General features: G+C 38.3%; 1 protein-coding gene across 1 annotated transcript in view; it reads left to right on the plus strand.

Moving 5' to 3' along the window:
* The window catches only part of NBAS (NBAS subunit of NRZ tethering complex), a 189,320-nt gene that overhangs the window by 102,216 nt on the left and 63,275 nt on the right, over positions 1 to 23,829 (plus strand). Inside the window, 2 exon segments of the mRNA XM_065631127.1 lie at positions 16,016 to 16,245; positions 22,329 to 22,439. Coding sequence (XP_065487199.1) covers positions 16,016 to 16,245; positions 22,329 to 22,439 — 341 coding nt within the window.

Consider the following 23,829-nt stretch of genomic DNA (forward strand, 5'->3'; position numbering starts at 1 on the left):
TGTTATTTTTATTCAAAAAATGATTGCTATACTTCCGTGCATTGCAGCTGGCAATATGTTGGAATAGTAACCTCAGACCTTCTCCTTAGTGATGCTTTTGATGCAGCTTAAGAGTTGGTGAAGAAGCTGGGAGTTCAGCTCCACAGGTTAAGTAGCCTGATAAAACTGGCTTTTGAGTCACTGTGTGACAGAGTTCATTTACACAGTGAACTTGTGCTCTGTGCACTTAACCTGCTTCTCTTTTCTGTTGCTTGCTGCTTAGGGAAGCCTCCATCAATCTCTCTGTAAGAGGCAGAATTAGGTTTGCTTTCACCTTGCAGAAATTGACTGTCTACGAAGTAACTTTTTTTTTTCTAGTTTTGTTTTTGTTTTCCCTCTCTGTTTATATCACAGCTGTTTTATATTTTAGTTCCTGTGCTGTTTCTCTTTATTCCTGTCCTTGCTAGACCATTATTTCTGTCTATTCACATCGTCCTTCTCAGGATTGTATTTAGACTCTCTACTACTCTCACCACAACGGCATCTGTAGGTTTTAAGTGCGTTAAGTGTCTGTGACAGTTATGTCATATATATCTTATTCTTTTTCATCGCCTTTCCCATAGGGGAAAACCAGCTTGTGGAACAGGTTTTAAATTGTTACATGCTGATATGTGTTTCTCTTTTGTTGCATTAATGAAAGCAAGGTCAAAAGAAGATCTTGGGTCTGAATATGTAGAAATTTGTGTTGATCTTACGGGATTTCATTCTGCAGGCTTGCCTTGGCTCCCAAGGCAGTTCTGTTGCTTATTTGTGTAAGGTTGGCCTTGATTATACAGTTATGTTAAACCAGAGAAGCAGAACTCCCAGCCATGGTCCTTATGCTACAGCTTTAGGTAATATTCTGAATGTAGGATGTTGACAATAAAGACTTGATTTGAAATGGAAATAAATCTTGTATAAGAAGGCTGTATACAGGCAGCAGGAGAGAGGCAGATCTTATGGGCTACCAGGTGCATTACCCATGTTGAATGAGGTCTAATGGCTTTAACCTTGTTACATGGCACTGTAGTGCAGCTAGAAGTTAAGTCTATACATGAGGTAATCTCTCACTGGGAATCAAATGTTCGTTGGATGTTCGTTTGTGTTAATTAATAATATTCTGTCACATTCCTAAATCATGAACTTAACTCACTAGAAAAAATATACATATTTTTTAATCTCAAATTGGACTTGTGTACATGAAGTTTTACTGGAGTCTGTAAACACTGACATGCAAAACTGACAGATTGTGTCAGACAGTCTTGTTTCATTCTGTCTTCACGTTCAGCTTTTTATCGATAATCACAATGGCTAGCACCAAGTCTATTGTAGATGGTAAAACGTTAGCTCTCTTTCTTGTTTGTGTATGATGGACTTAAAACATAACCTTCTTTACTTTTATTACTATTTTAACTCCTGATTCAAGCCCTTGTTTCCTTTTTGGCCCCCTTTCTATTTGGTTAGTGATCCTGAAAATCAGTACCTTTCCTTTGGCAGCGTAATTTCTCTCATTTGCTTCCCTGTTTGAATTTTCTGTTGTATGTTCTGTATGAAGTTTCTTTGGTCGCTCCACTTCTTTATCATGCTGCTGTTTATGCCTGCCACTTCTTATCCTCTTATATACCAGGCTGCTTGCTTGTACATGTTCAGATACTATTACTCATTAATACTTTGGGGAAAAAAAAAAATCTATCTCATTTGGTGTATGCTTCTGTTTCTGAGTCCAGTACATATGTGGTGGCTCCAAAAGCAAAATTGGGAGAGATGAGAACATAACTCTTTGAATCTGAACTATTCTTTCTCTCATTGACCTTCTTGCACATGTGTGGAGTCTGTGATGGAGAAGAGAACCAGGGAGAGGGCTGGCAGTGGGGAAAGGCACCATGAATGGGATCTTAACAGGGAAACTAAGAACTGACATCTTAGGAGAAGTTTGTTGTTGATTTTTTTTTTTTCCTTTTTTTAAAAATACTAAAGTAGGCCGAACACTGTGGTTTTGTTATGTAGTATATTTGAATAATTCAAAGAGCTCAGTGTCATCAGAAAAATATGTGTTGCTCATCCCTTCTCCAGGTCATTGATAGGAGTTTTTGAATAATAGTGATCTCAAAACCTGCCCCTAGAGGCCTTGCTGCTGGGTCTCCCCTATCTGAAAAGTGATCACTAAGCTTTCACCTCTCCTTTCACCAGGTTTAAGTTCATAAAAGAACCTTTCTTCCAGTCCCTTGGTAACTTTTTTGGAAAATCCGTGTATTTTGCTATAGGATTCCCTTTGTCCATGTACTCATTGACACCCTCATGGCCTTCCAGCAAGCTAAAAAAGTGGATTTCCCTCTACAAAGGCCATGCTGATCTTTTTCCACAAATGTCTTTTAATGCATGTGCTCAGTGGTCTTATTATTTGTTTCAGAGGCTGCCCTCTTTATCAGGGATGGAAATCAGACTTGCTGGTCTGTGATCGTTATTAGGATCCTCTCAATCCATTTTTTAGGTGGGACTTGCACTCTGACACAGTGGTTTTTTTATAATGCTCATTGATGCACCTTAGCCTGCCATTTAATGTAATTTCACCTTTGCATTCTTTGAGGACTGAGGGGTGAAAGCCAACTGGTCATGGTGTTGTGCAAGCATGTAATTTACCTGATCGCCTGACACTTCCCAGATGTTTTCATCTGGCTCTTCTGAGCTCTCTTCCCCACATCTTCAGCAGTGAGGGCTGACACAAAGATCTCATTGATTTGCTCTGCTCTGGACTTGCCCATGAGTCACACTCTGTCACCAAGAGATCCTACAGCTTCTCTAGCTGGCTTCCCGATTTCGAGCAACATTTCAGAACTTTTTGCTCTCAACTTTAGCACTCTTTATAAGGCACTTGCCAGGTAGTTTTTTAGGCCTTTTAATTTCCTCTTTGGCCTTACGCATTTTGTGGGTTTTCCTCCTTGACTTGCTTATTCCCCAGTGATGTCTCAACAAATACACTTTTTAAAAAAAAAATGAATGAATATCTAAGCGAAGAAAAATGGGGAGCTCACTGACAACACTGTTCGAAGGCTTAAAGCTCAAGTAAGCCCTCCTGAACTAGCAGTCTTTGTGGACATTTTCGAACATCTTCCAGTATGATCCTTGGAACAGTAATCCAGCAATTAGTGACACTGCAGTCAGATTGTGACAGCTGTATTCCTTTGGTTGAGGTGTGTTTGATATCAATAAGCCAGTGTTTCACAGATCCTCATACTTTTTTGTTAAGCACATAACACTACAAAGCATTGTCGTTCTTAGTTGGGACCAAATAATATTTAGGTGACTCAGGAAAGAGCTGTTGTTAAATAGTTTTGTTTTGTGTTTTTTTTCTTTCCCCTCTGGTTTTATTTCTTCAAAATTAATTGTGACTAATTAAAAAATGGTTACAGTATTGTTTATTTTTATTTCTCAAGGGTTGTACAAGCTATTCTGTTAAATCCTATTTTTGGAAGCAGAGTGAGTGGTGTTCTGGAGCCGGCTGTTCAGAAATATTCTTTTAGAAACGAGGATCTTCAAACCAACCTTTTATTTCAGCAGAGGTTTGAGATCTGACTTGTGTGTGTTCCTCTGGAGACATATTTGTGGCTTTTCATGCAAGGGAGGTGGTTGGGATAAGTACTAATGCTTTCGTTCTTGCAAGGGATTTTGTTCTCTGAATAAAGGCGACCGACAGCTTTGTGGAACAGTCTTCCCCCACTCAATTGCCTTTATCTTCTTTACCTTTCCTTTTCTGTTTCTGTAACTATTTTCTCCAGTCAGTGAGCGTCGTTAACTTTGCAAGAAACCTAGCTGAAATTTTCTGTTCATCTTAGAACACAAAGTATTTTAGCAAAGTTTTATTTGTCTGGCTTGGCAATATAGGTAACTTTTGAGAAAATGCTGAGTTTTCGTCAAGTGAGAGAAGGGGCTCCTTCATCTCTTTGGGTTTGGGTGGTTTGGTTGTTTGGTGGTGGGGTTTTTTTGTTTCTTTATGTGTGGGTTGGTCGGTGTGTGGGGGTTTTTGTTTGTTTTGTTTCTTTTCTTTTTTTTCTTTCCCCTCATCTTGAAGAGCTGAGGATAAATGCTAGGTGGGCCTCTTTAAATTTAGCCTAAGAAAATTCATGGAAATTTACATCACAGTAAGAGAAAGTAGTAACTGAGAAATTCATGCTTCTAATCAGAAATGCTAGCAGTGCTCCTGTAGTAGGATGAAAAAAATATTTCACTCTGGCATTTTAATAACTGTCAGAGAAGAGGAAATTATGTGGGGGTTTTTTTTGTCATGGAGCTCATGGAATATTTAGTTTTCAAGCTTTAAATTAGTAAGACATAAAAGTATTTGCATGTATCCAGTCAAGTAACCGTACACATTAAAAAGATACCATATTGTACTTAGACCGTATCATGTTGAAATGAAGTTTTACAGCAGGAGTGTATGCTTGTTCCAAAGTCCGTATATGACTACAGCTGTTTCCACAGAGATCAAGATTAAAGACACATTCTAAAAAAAATGTACGATAGCATTATTTATTCAAAAAGGAAGCACAATGTTTTTTTCAGAGAAAAGAGAAACAGACAGAAGGGCAGGATAATTACCTATGCTGTGACATTATTTACTGAGAGTAATGCTGACCGCAAATGGGAAATGAATTATGTACTATGAATTTAGTAGGCACTTCACTCAAAACTATGTAGTAATTTTCTGTTCTCAGAGGTGTGCTTTCAGTTGACATTGTAACCTTTTATATATCATGTGTTAGTTCCATTAAAACAGCTTTCAGGTGAAATGATGAGATGAGATTTTTCTACTTAAACCTGACTTGTCAATATGTTCTTCAATAAGAGAAAAGACTGTAAGAGAACATGAAGTAGAAAAGAAACTATAAAAACATTTTCTCTTGGGACAAATTATTCCTCACTCTTGCTGGAATAGCTGATTGAAAACAAAGCAAAAAAGCATTTAAAACAGAGCACTAGAGCATTTTGTTCAGCTCTTCAGACACAAGTCATTTAATGTAACTGTAGAAACAACTGCCTGGACAAGTTTTCAAATTATTTTTATGTTTTATTACTTAACAGCAGCCTCTTGCATTATTTTTTTTTCCTGCAGCAGTACTGGTTTCTGTATTGGAAGCTATGTTGATTTAACTTATACCTGCTAGTTTTGTTGGGGCTTAAAGTCACTTTGTTGTTTTTTCTGCTGCTGGCTATGAAAAGATAATGTGTTACTTTTGTAATGAAGTTTCATCTGTTAGGAATTTTTCTTAAAATGTCTTCAGTAAAAATTCAAGGCAATTTCTAGACTAACATGCAGATATTAACATTCAGTAGTATATAAATACTGCAAATGTCCTGGCTGACTATATGGTTTAATTTTGAGATGAGTGGCTCTTTGACCTTAAAACAAAATGTATAGATGAAATCAAATTGGTTAACTGCATTTTCTTCCCAGTTATGAATATTCTGATAATTCTAGCCAGTGATTGTGATACCTCTGGATATAGAGTTAAAAAAAATCCTGCAGAACATAATTTTGTATAATAGATGCTGTACACGGCTGAGCCCAATTCTAATCCCATCTTTAGTGTAATTTCTGAAGCAGAAATAAAACCAACAGGTAATATTATTTTAAGATTGTGTACTAGCAACATCTGATTCATAATTCAAAACTAACAGCTTAACTCTCAATCCTTCTTATTCAATCTCTTCTGGGGGCTTTGTTGGCAGAAAATATTCCTGAGATTCCACTTACATCGTATCTTTAATTGTACCAGCATCTTGGGAAACTTTTTGTCCTTATAAGATTCAGTTGGTTTCCAACATAATGATCTTGCAGCGGCAGTGGCGTATGCTGCCTTCCTATCCAAGTGTTTCGTTCTCAACCATTATGTTTCAGCATTGCTTATTTAAAACATATAACCTTCCTTCTATTTTAAAAAAAACAAAACAAAACAACAAGAAAAAAGCAAAAAAACCACCACCACCGAAAAAATACAACACAAAGAGATGTTTTTTTTTTCTTTTTAGACTCCAGTTTTGAAATATTATAACAGTATTTCTGTTCGTAAAGCAGCTGTCACATCCCACACAGAGGTATGGGAAGTAGAGGTGACTCAAATTCGTTGGTCCCTGTAGTTAGAAAAGCGCATATGCAATACTCAAGGTCTGTAAACAAACAAATAGAAAAACACCTTGTATTTTGCAGCTTGTCCCCATTAGCAGATTATTCAGTGGCAGAAAGATTTATGTCACTTAAGCCTAATTGATCAGCAGTTTAACAGCAAAAGGATTTACATAAGAGTGTTGCAGCACATGTGGGGCTGTAAGCCTTATTTTATTGTATTACTCATAGCAGGAAAAGCAAAGAAATAGGGATATAGGAAAGAAAAAGAGAAGGAAAGGAAGAACAAAAGAAAAAAAGAGAGGGATTCTGCCACCCTTCCAGTCCCACCATGTGTATGATGGGACTTGTAGTCTGGATCCAGTGATGTGTGGCCTCCAGTGTCTGGTCAAGTTCCCGCAATGAGGATGATGGGGTTTGTAGTTTGGATCCAGCAAAGTGCAGCATCCAGCGATATGTGATTCAGTTCCTGCGATGAGACTGGTGGGCAGAGTGGTCCTCAGGATGGTGGGCGCCGTGCCAGTGCTGGTATAGCTGGGCTTTTTTATAGTCCTCTGGATTGCCTGCTTGCGTAATCTTTGGTCTTTTGCACAGGCGTTTCTCGGGGGTGACAGCAAAAGATGGAAAAGTCCTGAAGGATCTCGGGCCACCTTGAAGGGTCTTGGCAGTCTGGGGCCTTCTCCCTTAGTGCCATGCTGCGCCCAGGACAAGGGGCTACGTGCCCATTAGCTTGTCATTAACATGTGAATTACAATTCACCTTATCGTGAGTGCCCCGTCTCCTGCTCCGTGCCCCTGCGACTGGATGTTGCAGAGCTGGTTTTGCCACAAGGTCTGAGACATGACCCTTTCAGTCTCTTACAGCAACAAAGCCTATTTGCATGAAATGTCATTTATGATTATATGTTTTCAGTTTAAATTGCTGTTCTAGGTCTTTATTGCCTGATAGTGGAGGAAAGCAGGACTTCGGAAATAAAATTAACTAGTTCAAATTTTGCTGAAGTTCCAAGTGGTTATAGAAAAACTGTTTACCTGTTTTTTCTCTCATAATTCACCCACTCTTTTGGTTTTGGCTTGTTTTCTTCATGAATTGATTTGTTCTAATTTCACTGCAAATGTATGTATTTGCTTTTCGCTACTTTCCCTGGAAATTCAAATAACCTTTTAAAGTTAGTACTAGCCTTAAACCCCTAAGCAGACTAGGACTGTGAAGCCCTCAGTCACCTGTGTAATCTTCATTCTGTATAACATGTTGTAAGTTGTGTCTGTACAATGTGTAAGTTTGTGAGTGTTTGAAACTTGGCTGCTTTAAGTGAAAACTAATGGTATTGTCTTTTAAACGGTGATCCAGGAACATTTATTTTATACAGCCACTCATCTGGAATGAAGTTTTAAAACATCCAGTTTTAGTTCTTGGAAAAAAGAGCAATCTGGATGAAATCTTTGATAACAATGAGAAGGCATGCTAGAGAATTGGACTCCACAGCTGCATTCCTGGATCTACAAAATCCAGCTCTACCTTTTTGAGTACAGTATAAAATTGCTTCTTGGCATCACATGTGTATAGTACTGTGGTGACAAGAATTTTTTGAAGAGTATGAACAGGCTTTAAAATTATTACACTTAAATATATCTGAGACATTAGAGCAGGAGTGTCAAACTCATTTTCACCGGGGACCACATCAGCCTCGCGGTTGCCTTCCAAGGGCCGAATGTCATTTTAGGACTGTATAAATGTAGGAGTAGTTACATCTATGTTACATCTGTGTTAGAGTATGTTACAAAAACTTCCAATGGATCATTTAAGATTATAAATCTGAAACAGAAAATTGTTTTCATATTGTCTGAAAGTGTAAGACCTACCTATAGGTTTGATAATTGAGGATTTATTGCACAGCTCATCTCTACTTCACTTTTTTGTTAGTTCGTGTGACTTTATTATGACACATCTTATGGCTTATAAAAGGTATTCTAGTAGAGATCCTTCTGTGTTGACTTGGTGTGGTTTCACTGATGGGTGATGGAATTTGTTCCTTTATCCATTTAAAAAATGGTTCTGAAAGCTGATCCTGAACAAATCAGTGTTGTCACTGAACAGTATATGTAGTTGCAGCAGTGAGAGGATAAAGAAAGTTGAGGTATCCTTTCACTTGAGTGATGTGACTGTTCGGCTTTTATTTCTGAGATGTTCTGGTCTTCCATCTCAGCCATATGCTTTATCTTTTGCTGAGAGCAGGTGAGACATGAGACAGTTGTGGTCTGAAAGGTTGGCCACCCCAAATTCATGTGGCACTGTTCTAAGTTAATGTACTCTTGATTCACAGTGTGACAACAGACTCAGGTGAGGACAAGTGTCATTCATTTAATTAATGAAAAGCTGTCCTGTGGAGGGATGGATTTTACTTCTTGAGTGAATAACCACATTCAGGATCTTACTTCAGTGAACTGTTTCTTTCCCGTAAATCTTTTTTCCTGCTTTGCTATGTGAGGAAAAGTGTTGCCTGTGCATGCTTCTCTTCATTCTTTTTTTTCTTGCCCCCCCTCCGTCAGATTTATAGCACGTTGAATGTCTTGCTGCAAGGATTGTAGCAGTTGCTGCAATGATTAGAGAGAGCTCTCCCCTCCTCTCTCAAGTGGAAGTGCTTTCCAGAGGTGTAGTTTGGTTCGTCTTAGAAGTGCTGGAGATGGGCAGTGCCAAGAGGCAGGACAGTGACCAAGATGTGACCGTGTCTGCAGCAGGAATTCTGCACCCTGCGCCCTGGTGTCTCTTGCTTCGCTCATTTGCGGTCATCTCCTAGTTTTGCTAACCATTAGAGTTTTGCTTGGTGTATGTGTCTTCCTCTGCAGCATGATCTCTTTCTTAAGATCACTTAAAATGGTTTAGAACAAATCTGGTGTTACAGGGATCTGGGCACAACTTAATATGTCCTCTGCCTTCCCAGTGGGATTCCTGTGGCTCACTGCAGTTGCAGCTTTTGACCATTACCAAAAAAATTACAGTGCAAAAGGTGATGGAATTGCTTTGCAACTTAAATCCAGAAAGGTTCAGAAGATCAGTTATGTATCTGGGTTGATTATGAGTGGATTAGCTGCAATGATGTGAGCAGCTTTTCTCATCAGTGTTCCTAGTCATTTCTGTGTTATGGTCTAAAGATCATTACATTAAAAACAAAACCAAAAGAACAATATTCCCTTTTTAGAGCAACTAAAAGATTTTTGGTCTTAAAAGAAGTAAACAAGCTAAATAGCCTTAACAGTGATCTAATATTATCTGTATGATGTGTTTACAGTAGCACTTTTTATTATTTCTCTCTCTGGATTTAGCTGTAAAATTGTTGCCATTTCTTGAGCAGGAACAAGAGAAAAACCAACTCAGATTAATTTTTTTTTTTCCTCCCGATGTGTATGGTAGATTTAAGTCTTTTAAAGAGATTTGAAAGAAAAAAAAGAAATAGCAACCCACCAGGGAAAAAAAGTCAGATTATTTTAGGGATCACATCTAATGGCATGAAATTAAATAACTTTATGCTGATGTGATAAGTGCTTTTTGCTTTTCTCTTTTTTTTTTTTAAGGTGGTTTTTGGTGGTGGTTTTTTTTTTGGTGGTGGTGGTGTTTTGGTTTTGGTTTGGTTTTGGGTTTTTTTTAGCTTTTTGTTTTGTTCGTTTGGGGTTTTTTGTTTGTTTGTTTGTTTGTTTTGTTCCGTAATTCCCAAGTGAAGCCTATGCCAGATCGTCTCACCATTGGTAAGACAACACTATTACAGCACGAAACATAGTGCTAGTCCAACAGATGAGTAAGATGCAAGGGTGGGTAGTTCATGAGGGATTTCCCTTGGCAATGCCAAGGAGGCTCACAAGTGAAAGGTTTGATACCTTTGGGTCAGTGCTTGTGGCTTCCCTGGAATTTTACCCAATCTTTGCTGTGTTATTCCTGTGTGAAATCCCCTTCCCAACTGAGCAGGGAGGTAAAGCCCTGCTCAAACATGTCTGGAGTACAGGAGGAGTTTTATCTGGCAAAGCAGGGAGTTGGACACCTAGGCACGATTTCTAAGTATCTGAAAGACTGAAGAGCTAACAGAGATAATAGTATAGGAGCAATTTGGGGTTTTTTGTGTTTTGACAGATAGAATCATAGAATAGTTTGGGTTGGAAGGGACCTTCAAAGCTCATCTAGTCCAACCCCTCTGCAATGAGCAGGGTCATCTTCAACTAGATCATGTTGCTCAAGAGAACAAGTTGAATGTGACTTCTTACTGGTCTTACCTGTCAAAGTTCCTTTGTATTTACACCAATTACTGTATAGATTTTTATTTAAGTACCTCTTACAATTTTAAGAAAGTCAAAGAATTTGTAAACTCTGGATGCTGCAGTAAGAGGCAGCCTTTACTGATGTTAATTTTACTTATGGCCAGCTACTATTACTAGCTAGTTATTATGGTGTTTTCATTTAAAAACAGTTAAGAATTTTTGAGTACTGGCACTACAGCTATAACGATCTCTCTGTATTAGTGTTTGTTACAACAACCGTCTAATTGTAGTAGGTATCCAATGGGTATAGAAATATTTGTGCTTACTTTTAAAAAAACATGTATTATTAAAAATGTGAAGGTGTTAAAGAATGAATACTTAAAATATGAAATACAAGTTCTACACAGCTTGATACCAAACACTTTAGCTTTTTATATTTTTCAGTTGAGCTTCTGTTGAATGCCCAATAAATACTGCGTAAGCAGCACTGTTATTTAAGAAAACATTTTAAATCTATAGAAGCATGCCAAATCTGAGTGATAGAAAACTGTGTATCATTCCAGTAAATTAATTTTGCAAACAGCTGCAACTTGGGAGAAATTGTTTTTTATAGATTAAAGAAGCCTAGAAAGTCTCACTTGAGGTATCAGTATAGTCTCATGCAGGAAGCAGGCTGTGGGATTTCTCTAAATTAATTTTAAATTTCACATGCTCTGATAGTTTGGAACATAGGTCTTGGAAGGGATAAAAGAGGACAACACTTGATCGAAAGATTTTTGGTGGTGAAGAGTTCAACGCAATCCTTGGCAACTTCTTGCAATAATATAAAAACAACAGCAACAACCCCCTACCCCTTCCAAAAAAACCCCAACCAAACAAAACCAAACTACAAAAAACCCCACCACCGTGTGTTTTCTTTAATCTGAATGTGTGTCTGTTAATTTACCAGCTATCAGATCTCATACTTTTATCTCCTGGATTGAAGAGTTTTCTGCACTTTCTTGTCTTATGTATGGATTTACATACATGAGTATTCATACACAGTGTGATTCTGTTTTTCCAACTCTGTCATTAATAACCTCAGTAGACCCTAAGATGATATTTGCAAATATGTTATTTGTATATTACCATAAGGTAGGTTGCTTAAATCCTTTAAATAATTATCGTGATACTTTTCAAAGCCATCCCTTTTATAATATATTTTGGAACTTCAAAACCCGAAAATAATCTAGTACTGGAAATTAATTATCTTGATGACAAACATCAATATAATTTGTTTTTCGTTCCTCATATGTACGTCCAAGGACCACACTGATCCTTTAAACAACATGTACATCAGTTTATCTTCCACTTCCTTCTCTGTCCCTCCTTGTAACAATTTTTTATCATTATATGCTGTGGTACTTCTGTACCACATAGTGGTCCTTGTTGCAGGCTTTTTTGTAATTTTATTTTTATTATAGTCTGATGGTGAAACAAGATGCAGAAGAGGTTCACATGAGAAAAACAGGGAAATAGTACTGACTAATTTGATAGAGAGCAGTTCTAGTGGAACCGCACACTCGTCGTTGCATCTTTGTAGGTATTATTTGGCAAAAGTATTAGCAGGAAAATGATTAAGCTGATCACATAGACTTAGGGTGTTCCTTTGAAGCATAAACAGGCAGCATGGAAGATTGCACACAAATGCTTTTAGGAAAATGTAACAATTGGGGAATAAAAGTTGGCAGTAGTGATGTCATTTGAGAGGGTGACAGCTTGGTCAGAATATAATGATTGGCAGATCATTTTTTAGGAATTTTTTTAGGAATTTCACATTTAAAGGTGATGATTGCCCAATGTAGTGAAGACAACAGTGGACCAAAAATAAAATGGTTTCAATCTAGCTGTCTTAGTATTATTTTGGTTTTGTAAATACTCAAGTTCAGTTCTGCCTCATGGTGAAAAATTGTGCTATTCAGGAAACATTAAATATGTTACCTTTTCGTCTTCAGAAGCCATTTCTCGAGGAAGAGTTCTAGCACATTTGTTTGAAAATACTTTCAAGATTGTCTTTGTGTACTTTATGAACAATCTGGTGGGCTGTGCACTGGAAGGAGAGTGCTGGCATTGGATTCTACTCTTCTTGACAGAGGGGAAACCTTGCAAAAGAGCAAATTTACCTTTATGGGCTGTCAGAGGGACTTGCCTCTCTCAGCAGACTGTACAGAGAATTTAGGCAATTATGTTAAACAGGTTTCCTCATCTTGCTCTGACATTCGCTGTCTCCATGCTCTCTTTCTAGTGTATCACCTAAAATGAGATACCAGGGTACATAATAAGCAGTGGATTGGTTTCCAGCTGATATAATTGTATTGTAGAGGCACTGCTCTGCATGCCTATCTCTTTTCTGAGGTTTTATTATTCTGTTACCAATCTCCTAAGCAACCTTGAAAGAACTACTGATGTTGTTTATAAAATCAATGAGTTTGGAATGTTTAGAGGGCTTCAGAAAAATATCATGTGGAGAGGAAAAAGGATGCCCTGTAGCATTTAATATGACTTGATGAGCAGCCCATCAGCTAAGACTTGGGGGAAAAAAAACAAACAGCAAGTGATAGAAAAATTCAACCATACCTCAAAGTTGAAGTGTTTGGTGCATGTTTTACCCTGTTGTGCACTCTAGTTAATGTGCATAAGTTTAGCTTCTAATTTAGCAAAGTCATTCTGCAATATAAACAAAGTAGATTTGTCCAGTACACTCAACATTTTTGAGAGCATAAGGGTTAAATCAGCCGTTTCGTTTAGAAAATATATCAGCTACGGTTGGCATCCCCAGGTATTGTTTGAGGCTCTTTTGGCAGCGCTCCTTCCTCAGTGGGTGCTACGCAGAAGTCGTGGTGCTTCTGTAGGGCACGGTGCTGCTGGAGGCCTCGTTTTTCATGGAAGAGAGAAATTGAAGATATTGGTTGTGCTGGGTACATATCACATACAGCCGTGTTCAGGTGGAGGTGCCACTGTCCAGATCTGGAGTTAATTTGGAACTCTCTACAGTACCTGCGCCCCTTTTTCCTTGCAGACATGCAGAATACATTTTTTTTGTTTTCCAAATTGTTTCTTTGCTATGTGGTGTTTTGACTACAGAAGTTAGTGGCTGATTAAATATGCACTTGATGCATAATTTCTAATGCAGCAAAGTTTTATTTGTGATGAAGGTATTTTGAAAACCAATGTTGTTCTAATCAATGGCTGATCAAGATTTAATTATTTGAAGGTTTCAAGGTGTAGGCGATGCATTGTGTGTAATTTGCTATTCGTGCAACACTTCTCATTCTTTGAAAGTATCAGTACTCAACACTGTTCCTTTTATGAATTCTCTGTAATAAAGTGTATCAGAAATTCAATAACAGAAACACCAGCTTGCAATATTACTTCTGTTCTTATTTTTGAGATATTGTCTCTCTGCTTTAGAGTAAACTCACAGTGTTTGTAATGGAGAACTTTGGTAAGTTTTCTTTGAAAGGTTTTACCTATCAGTTGCCTAGTTCAATGTTAATAAAAACGAGTGTTTTAAACACAAATATATTCAGTACTTGTTACTATTAATTTGGTTAGGCATGTTTATTTGGATTTTTGTTGCATATGGAATAGTTTAAAACATTCCGAAAGGATAAATTTTAACATCATAGCAAATAGCCCTTACAGAAAAATCGGAATCTTGTTGTACTTAAAACTTCTGAGAAATGGAAACAAAGATATATATATAAAATGCCTTATTTGTCTCTGTCTGCTCTGCCGAAGGCTGTCCTGAGGAGCCCCGTACCCCTGAGGCCCCAGAGGAAGGCAGGACAATGGAGGAGTTTGCCTTAGTTGATGAGGACTGGGTTAGGGACCAGTTAAGCAATCTGGACATCCATAAATCCCAGATGGGTCCAGATGGGATGCACCCACGGGTGCTGAGGGAGCTGGCTGAAGTCATTGCTGGACCACTCTCCATCATCTTTGCTAAGTCTTGGGAAACGGGAGAGGTGCCTGAGGACTGGAGGAAAGCAAATGTCACTCCAGTCTTCAAAAAGGGCAAGAAGGAGGACCTGGGTAACTATAGACCAGTCAGCCTCACCTCCATCCCTGGGAAAGTGATGGAACACCTTATCCTTGGTGCCATCTCAAGGCTTATCAAGAATAAGAGGGTCATTAGGGGCAGTCAACATGGCTTCACCAAGGGGAAGTCATGTTTGACCAACCTCATAGCTTTTTATGAGGACATAAACAGGTAGATAGATGATGGCAGAGCGGTGGATGTGGTCTACGTTGACTTCAGTAAAGCATTTGACACAGTCTCCCACAGCATCCTCACAGCTAAACTGAAGAAGTGTGGACTGGATGATCGGGTAGTGAGGTGGACTGCGAACTGGCTGAAGGGAAGAAGCCAGAGAGTCGTGGTCAATGGGGCAGAGTCTGGTTGGAGGCCTGTATCTAGTGGAGTGCCTCAAGGGTCAGTACTGGGGCCAGTACTATTCAGTATATTCATCAACGAGTTGGATGAGGGAATCGAGTGTACTATCACCAAGTTTACTGATGACACCAAGCTGGGAGGAGTGGCTGACACGCCAGAAGGCTGTGCTGCCATCCAGCGAGATCTGGACAGGCTGGAGAGTTGGGCGGGGAAAAATTTAATGAAATATAATAAGAGAAAGTGCAGAGTCTTGCGTCTGGGCAGGAACAACCCCAGGTTCCAGTATAGGTTGGGGAATGACCTGTTAGTGAGCAGTGTAGGGGAAAGGGACCCGGGGGTCCTGGTGAACAGCAGGATGACCATGAGCCAGCACTGTGCCCTTGTGGCCAAGAAGGCCAATGGCATCCTGGGGTGTATTAGAAGGGGGGTGGCTAGTAGGTCGAGAGAGGTTCCCCTTCCCCTCTACTCTGCCCTGGCGAGACCTCATCTGGAATATTGTGTCCAGTTTTGGGCCCCTCAGTTCAAGAAGGACAGGGAACTGCTGGAGAGAGTCCAGCGCAGGGCCACAAAGATGATTAAGGGAGTGGAGCATCTCCCTTATGAGGAAAGGCTGAGGGAGCTGGGTCTCTTTAGCTTGGAGAAGAGGAGACTGAGGGGTGACCTCATTAATGTTTATAAATATGTAAAGGGTGAGTGTCACGAGGATGGAGCCAGGCTCTTCTCGGTGACAACCAATGATAAGACAAGGGGTAATGGGTTCAAGCTGGAACACAAGAGGTTCCACTTAAATTTGAGAAGAAACTTCTCAGTGAGGGTGACGGAACACTGGAACGGGCTGCCCAGGGAGGTTGTGGAGTCTCCTTCTCTGGAGACATTCAAAACCCGCCTGGACGCCTTCCTGTGTAACCTCATCTGGGTGTTCCTGCTCCGGCAAGGGGATTGGACTTGATGATCTTTTGAGGTCCCTTCCAATCCCTAATGTTCTGTGATTCTGTGAGATAGAGAGAGAGAGATGTGTGTGTGTGTGTGTGTGTATATATATACATATATATATATATATGTGTATATATATGTATATATATATGTTGGTTGTTTCTTGGTTTATTTTTGGGGGGGTTTTGTTTGTTTGTTTGTTTTGTTTTTCCCCAGAAATTTACAGGGCTTTTTTTAGTTCCTTGTCAATTATTTTCACAGGCTGATCCAACAGAGTTGATTCAGGTGGTCACAAAGCATGTTACTCAATATGGTTATACAGACTGGCCTGAAGAAATGGCAACTTTGATAAATCAGCTGCATTACTACAATGAACGGCTGCTGGATTTCACTCAAGCTCAGATTCTGCAAGGACTTGGCAAAGGAGTGGATGTGCAGAGGTTTACAGCAGATGGACAGTACAAGAGAGAAACAATACTAGGATTGGCAGAGTAAGTAATGTCTATTATGTTTATTTTCTTTATTTTACAATGGAATTACTTTAAGCTTTAAATCAGGAAAGTAAATTGGAAGTAGTGCTGACCTTTACAAGGGATAAATTACCAGTTGCTTTAGATATTTACACTGTAATGCTGCTACAATTGAAGCCTTTTCTATTTAACAACTCCACTTAAATGAAATGTTGCTCAAATAAATGGGTCGATAACTTTTAATGGAAGCTATAACTCTTTATTAACTACTAATATTAAAGTTGATCAGGGATTAATTAAATCAGAGCATAGGTGAAGGTCTGATCTTTTCATCTCCAGTCAACCTGCCCTAGCAATCTATTAGAGTATGGCCAAGCATCAAACTTTGTAATGAACTCAATTTTTAAAGAGATTAATAAACTATTTTATTTTTAATAATTTAGATAAAGCTACTGTGTATTAAAATATTTTTCCCCTGTAGTCATTTGGAAGTAATGAAGCCTTAGCTTCACATGTTCTGATATTTAGAATGCTTTTCTCTCACCTTTCAGTTATCCAGAATAGAAAAAAAAGAAAGATACTGGATTTTACTTTATTGTCATTTAAAAAGTACCATTAACATCTGCATACAGGTACTTTAAGCTGTGAACAAGTCATGAATGTACTTGAGCTCGATATGTTTTGAAGACAATCACAGTTGATTAGTGCTAGACTGTCAGTGGAAGAGGTCTGTGCAATAAGAAGCTTTTAATATAGTTTTTAACCTAATTTTAAACTATTCTGTGCATAAAGCTTTTGAAGAACCTATTTACGTGTTTACAGCCTTCCACCTATGTACCTACTTATAGCTACAATTCCGATAGAAATCTGTTAGTAAAAAAACCACTGATATGAAATGCTGAATAATAGTACTATAACCTCAGGTTTTGAATACTAAGCTGCTGCTCTGTATCTATAAAATCTATACCTGCATGTGAAGAGAAAGTTCCTTACAGTAAGCAGAGATTGAAACACAATATGCAAGGGTTAGTAAAAATAAGGCTTCATACCATGTGGGTGAGAGTGGTAGTTCCAGATTAGGCAGTTGCAAAGATCCAATTAATTACTTGCTCGGCTTGCAGCTTTCTTGCTGTAATCTTCTCAGTTCACACTTTATATTCATTAGAAAATGCAGATTATGTGCAAATTCAGTATAATTATGTAGCATATTTTTTATTACTTTTGAATTACTGTTAAGTGCCTCATGTTTTTAATATTTTATGAAGTGCTGTTTGCAGGAACAATACCTGGAAGAGATGGTATCTTATTTACAAAACAGCTTTGTACTAGAATGAGCACTTCACCACAACTACTTAACAAATAGTTGTTAGTTTTATCTTCCATATTTGGCGTACTGCTATTAGAGCTTATTGTGCCTTAATTATCAAATGTTTAAAGGTCTGGGTGCCTCACAATCTTATTCAAGTTTAGTTCTCAAGCAGTTAACAATTTATTTGGACAAAATAGGGACAGAATGTGTCTGGAAAGGAATTAGACTGAATGGGAATTCTTGAGTAATCAGGTGAAATCGCATCTAGCTTCAGGCCAACTATGGTGTACAAGGTCTCTAAATTATTCTTTTACTTGAGTCCAGCTTTTGGGTGGCTTTTTTTTTTTTCGTTCACTTTCTCCGAGTTCTTCAGCCCTTCACTACTTCTCTTAAAACATTGAAATGAGAAGTTATTTTAATGTTTTAATACCAGTTTCTTCTTTGTCTTATGTCACTAATCTGAAATACTTATTTTAGATTTTTAGAAAAATTGTGCAATTCTCAAGCAATCTCCATTGCATATATGAACATTCAATAAGCACAAACTGGGAATGATTTTGGTGCATATGTCCCTTTCCAGAAGAGTAAAGCAGAAGCTCCTGTATAGAACCATTGGAATGTACTTCACCTCTTATTAGTGCCGTGTTCCGAACCGTTGTGTGTGCTTTTGCAATGCTGCTCTGCACTGTTGCCAATGTAGGCGCAGCCTCTTCTCCTGGATGCATTGCTGCTGCAGAGCTTAACCAACAGCCATAGCCTTCCATCTCATTTTCCTGCTTGAAGCATGAGAAGAAGCTAAAGGTTCTCAGCTTAAATCTTCATTTCACTTCTCCAAGTTGGATTTTTTTTTTTTTTTTTTTGAAGATAGGCAACTGGAAAAGTAGATCTCATTTCTCTCTGTTAATTACTTGTTCGGCTTGCAGCTTTCTTGCTGTAATTTTCTCAGTTCACATTTAATCTGCATTTTCTAATGAATATAATGTGCAAATCCAGTGGTGGTTCTAATGCTTTGTAGCTAACTGATGTCAACAGAAAGCGTTGAAGACAGTGATTGTGAGCAAAGACATGCACATGTATGATACAAAGAGGCTTCCAAAGGTTTATTTCTGTGAGCTTGAAGATTGTCAGCAAAATCCCAGCTGAATGCCACTGCACAGGTGTATTTTTTGATACTTTCACAGGCATGGTTTTTGGTACTTTGGAAGTGCATGCTAGCACATGGGCAAGGTGGCCAAGAACCATCCACAAGAACTGCCTCTGACTTTGTTTTTGTACGAGTCTCAGCAGCACATCCAACCTGTGCCTGCACTGGAGCCTTTGGTGGGGATTTCTCTGGCAGCCCTGGGGCTCACAGAGATGGGCAGCAAGGGCTGGGCATGTAAAGGGGTCTGTAAAATAAACTTAAAATGTCCTTTACAAGGTAATAGCCATTTTTTTTCAGCTTTTCATTGTGTCACAACTACTTGTTCTTGTCTTGTCAGTGTTATCTTGACAATGAATAACTTGTTACTCTTCTTCATTTATACAATATAATTTCCTTAAACCTCCATTGACTTATGCTGCCACTGCATGATGCTGTTAAGACAGAAAGACAAGATTTTACTAAGTTCATAAAGTGCTAAGGGGAATGGACCCCACTAGCTCCAAGTGCCACTCCGGATTTGTATGGTTGACTGAGTTCTTGTGCAACTAAAGCATTCATATCATCTTCCTCTTTCCCTCAATCACCAGATCACAGAATGGTTGAGGTTGGAAGGGACCTCAGGAGATCATCTTGCCCAACCCTCCTGCTCAAGCAGGGATGCCCAGTGCCAATTGCCAAGGACCATGTCGAGCTGGCTTTTGAATATTTCCAAGGATGAAGACTTCAGAGCCTCTCTGAGCAACCTGTGCCAGTTCTCATTCACCCTCATGGTGTAAAAGTATTTCCTGATATTCAGATAGAACCTCCTGTGTTTCAGTTTGTGCCCATTATCTCGTGTTGTGTCACTGGGCACCACTGAAAAGAGCCTGGCTCCATCCTCTTTGTACCCTCCGTTCAGGTATTTACATAGATTGATGAGATCCCCTTGAGCCTTCTTCAGGCTGAACAGTCCCAGCTCTCTCAACCTTTCCTCGTAGGAGAGATGTTCCAGTCCCTTAATTCCTTCAGTGGACTCTCTCCAGTAGCTCCATTGTTCATTTTAGAACTGCTCAGTTCATTCTAGAAGTTGTTGTAGTATTTACTTTTTAAGCAAAGCAAAGGGTTATTAGATCATTCCTAAAGATCACCGTTTCCTTCTGTCAAGATATTCTGTATCTCAATTGATGATACAAAGAAAGTAATATATTGTAGGGTTTGTGCCATTGTTTTGGTTGTGTTTGTTTTTTTAATTAATTAAAGTATTGAGATCAGTGTTGAGGACTAGCCTGAGGAAAAAATTTTTTTACAATGAGAGTGGTGAAACACTGGCACAGATAGCTCACAGAGGTCGTAGATGCATCATCTCATTTCATTCAAGGCCAGGCTGTATGAGGCTCTGAGCAACCTGATCTAGCTGAAGATGTCCCTGCTCATTGCAGGGGGGTTGGACTAGATGAGCTTCGAAGGTCCCTTCCAACCCAAACCATTCTGTGATTCTGTGAATACTGCTGTTAAGCTTGTCACCTCCAGTGTATTTTTTCCTAAATATCCTGTTATCTTCCCCTTAGCCAGTGGCTTACTCACTGTGCAGTTCTTGCATCAATCTTCACTTTAACTAGTAATCCTTGCGTTGACAGCACATCAAATGATTTCTCAAAAATGCAAAGGAATGTAAGTTTACATCTATTGTGATTTGACAACAGGTGTTGTATATCCTTGGTTAAAAAGAGATCTGATTTTATGTACTGAGTGACAGCCTGCACAAACTGTGGCTACTAATCTGGAATTTACAATGCCATTTTGTCATGGTACTTCTTAATGTCAAAAAATAGAATAGAACATCTTGTTCTAAAAGATCAAGTGAGTCTTACTGAGTATTTTTGAAAAAGTTTAGATCATCATCCTCTTGCACATAAGCCATTGCTTGCTGCCTTAAAAGCATCTGTTTGTGTTGAAGGTTGAGTCTAGTTTCACGAGGGTGGGTTCAGGCAGCCTTGCTATGCTGGAAAATCAGAGGGAAGGTGCTGCGGCCATTGGAACAGAAGAGACAGGATAGTGTGCGGAATTTATCTTCTTCTTCAATGTATTTCAATACATACTTTCATTTATCTTAAAATAGGTTTCTTTCTCTTAATTGTAATGCTTGTCTTCTGCCCCCTTTACTTTGCCTACATGTCTTTTTGTGTAAAGTGCCTCATATTTTTCAGAGGTTGCCATATCACTACAGGAGGCTTGTGGATTTTGTCGTTGTTTTTATCATTTGGTTGGTTGGTTTGTTTTTACGCGCGTGTGTGTTTTTAACTACTATAGCAATAGTTATAATGCAAAGGCTATTCTGATAGCTGGTTGTGAAGTTTTTTCAGCATTATGTTCTTTCTTGGCATTTTGCTTTTCTATTCTGCATCGTATATCTTATTTTAATTTTACAATATCTGTAGCAACTATCACAATGGACTGTTGGATTGAGTGTCTAAAAATCAGAATTAAGGTGTATGGATATGTCAGCTGTGCACCTACAGTGGCGAGAAAGTCAGACTCCAGCTGTCAGCCTTGTTTAGCATAGATCAAGATACGATATAGATCTATGTTTGTAAACGACAAAAAAAAAAAAGAACAGGGAGGATTTGTTCCCTAATCTCTGTAGGGTTTTCTGCTTTCTTTTTAGTGACATGCATGGATCATGCTGTACTAAAATGTACTAGAAGTTATTGTTGCCTGTGCCCTACCCCCTCAGGGTTGCAGAGAACAGTGTAAAGAACCTAAAACATAATATGATAAAGTTACTCAAGTTTATGGAGTTAACATGTGTCCTATATTAATATAATTTTGTAAACTATTTTACTGACAGTTGCTGTTGTATATTGTGATAGTTCATGTTCCGTAAGGCTTTTTTCCTTAGTCCCAAATGACTTTTTAGTTACAGAATCTAAACAAATAACGTCAGCAGGATTCACGTTAAATGCAATTTTTAAAAAGTTGTTCATGACAGGTCTATTAGGGTGTAATTACAAACTCATAGTATTTTTCTTGGAATTATTCTGATGAAAAAACAAACAAACACCACAGCATCAGCCTTAATAGTATTGCTCCTATACCAGCCTAAAAACAAGAACCACCTGTGTCTGTTTGAACCATATGAACTTCAGTGGATTAGTAGAAATTAATATAAAGTTATCTTCAGGCTTTGATTACTTAACAGATTCTGCATCTGTTGTTTTGTTAAAAGAATATACAATAATATAAAAGATAGATTTTAATATTTTTAAGACATGTACGGAGTGGAGCTGGACATGTTCAAACCTTTTAGTCTGCAAACATGCAGAGTGTTTCTGGCTGTGAACTTTTAGGAATAGCTTTCTTGACCTATGTGCCGGTTGTGTCAGAACACTGTAGGTGCCAACTGTGACACATTACATCCTTTATCACTTTGTAATGGAAACGAAATGAAAACAGAGGGTTTTTCTTTGGCACAAAGGTGAAGCTGAAACTCGCATTGAGAACCAAAATGCTTTGTGTATTTTTATTTAATAGTGATTCTAGTTTCTTGGTTTATGGGGAAAAAAAAAAAGTAAAAAGAAATAATTTTCTAATGTAAATATTTATTTTCCTGTGGTGTCTCTAGGGGCTTAGTGTAACTTTTCCTTCTTTCCTTTCATGTCTCTCCTCTGTAAGAACACTTGAAGAAAATGTCTACAAGATTGCTGTTTCTTTGGCTCAGCGATACAGTGTTCCACTTTGGGAGGTTTATATGACCCATCTGGAATTTTTGTTCACTGACAGTGAGTAAGTTGTCTCCCCTGCAAATACACGTACAATTTTTTTTACATAGAAATATGTGCTAACCTATGAGAAAATTCAAGTATATTGGGGGGTAGAGTTTGGTTTGTGTTTCCGTATTTCTTGTGTTGTGATGGTTTGGGAATTTTTGTCTCTTCCATGTGATGCTTTTGTAACTAGCCATGAAAATAGGTGTTACAAGCAAGGATAAAGTCCATAGGTGTCTTACGGTTCTTCTGAGTATCCACAGACTTTTGTTTCAGTGTTTAGGTCTCGATGGCTTTGAATGCTTAGTGCTCTTCTCCAGTAACAACTTATCTTATTTTTACAGCCTCTTGGAATATGTCCTGAAGCTTGATAGTTTTTATACAATGATTTTGAAAAAAAACCCCAAAACTTAGCTGTTTCTTGATCTCTCTTCTACATAATAGCAAAGGAAATTAATATATTGGAGCTTTTCATTCATATTATCATCTATTCATCTTGGTTTCCGTTCTTTATAGAAGCACTTTTTTTACACTGTTTCTTTGGAACTGTTCCAGCCTACAAGATTCTGGTAGAGCAGACTGGGCATTGGTGGGGGCATAAGGAGAGGGATGCTTTTTGTTTCTGTTCCATAGTTGGTTCCAGGCCCTTTTTCGTCTTTTCTTTTTTTAACTTTGAAATCTTGTCAGTAAGACAAGTACTTTTTGCCCACTGAAAGATGAATAAAGCCATTTGATGAAAGACTGAGTTACTTGCCTGAATAATGCATTCAGATGACAGTGATGTAGAGCCCCCTGTGTAATACAGCAGCTCTTATCTACTGTTCTGACAGACATGATCAAATTAGTCTAGTTTGTTTCAAATTTTAAATTGTGAAAGCAGCTCTAGCTTGCAGCAGCATTTGTACCTCTCTTAACATTAACTATTAATTAAAAAGCATTAAAACGTTTTCTAAAACATGAGGCATAAAAAAACCTCTGATAGATGCTGATGCAAGATCTGAGAAGATGAAATAGCATTCTAAGATTTTCTTTGCTTCCTCCAGAAAACAGAGGAGTCATACCCTCTAAATTTTGATGCTGCTAAATTATTTAGTGCTTTAAACAAAATAGACAGTCAGGATATAAACATGGCAACACTGGGGTGAATGTGAGAGAGCCAGCTGACTTCTCTGGGACTGCAATATTACCTAAGGTATTTTGCAACAGATTTCTATCATTTCCTTTGTTCTTGTCCTCCATGAGTTAGTATTCATAGAATTCTGAAATCACTGACGTACAAAGTAACAACCTTTTCCCTAATGAAATTCAAAAAAACTCTTGAAAATTGATGTGTAATAGCATAATATGCTGCTGAGTATGTTTTTGTTGTATCATAATCTCATTTTAAAGTTGATTGACAGCATATGGCC

Source organism: Caloenas nicobarica, chromosome 3 (genome assembly GCF_036013445.1).
Source record: "Caloenas nicobarica isolate bCalNic1 chromosome 3, bCalNic1.hap1, whole genome shotgun sequence".
Lineage (NCBI taxonomy): Eukaryota > Metazoa > Chordata > Aves > Columbiformes > Columbidae > Caloenas > Caloenas nicobarica.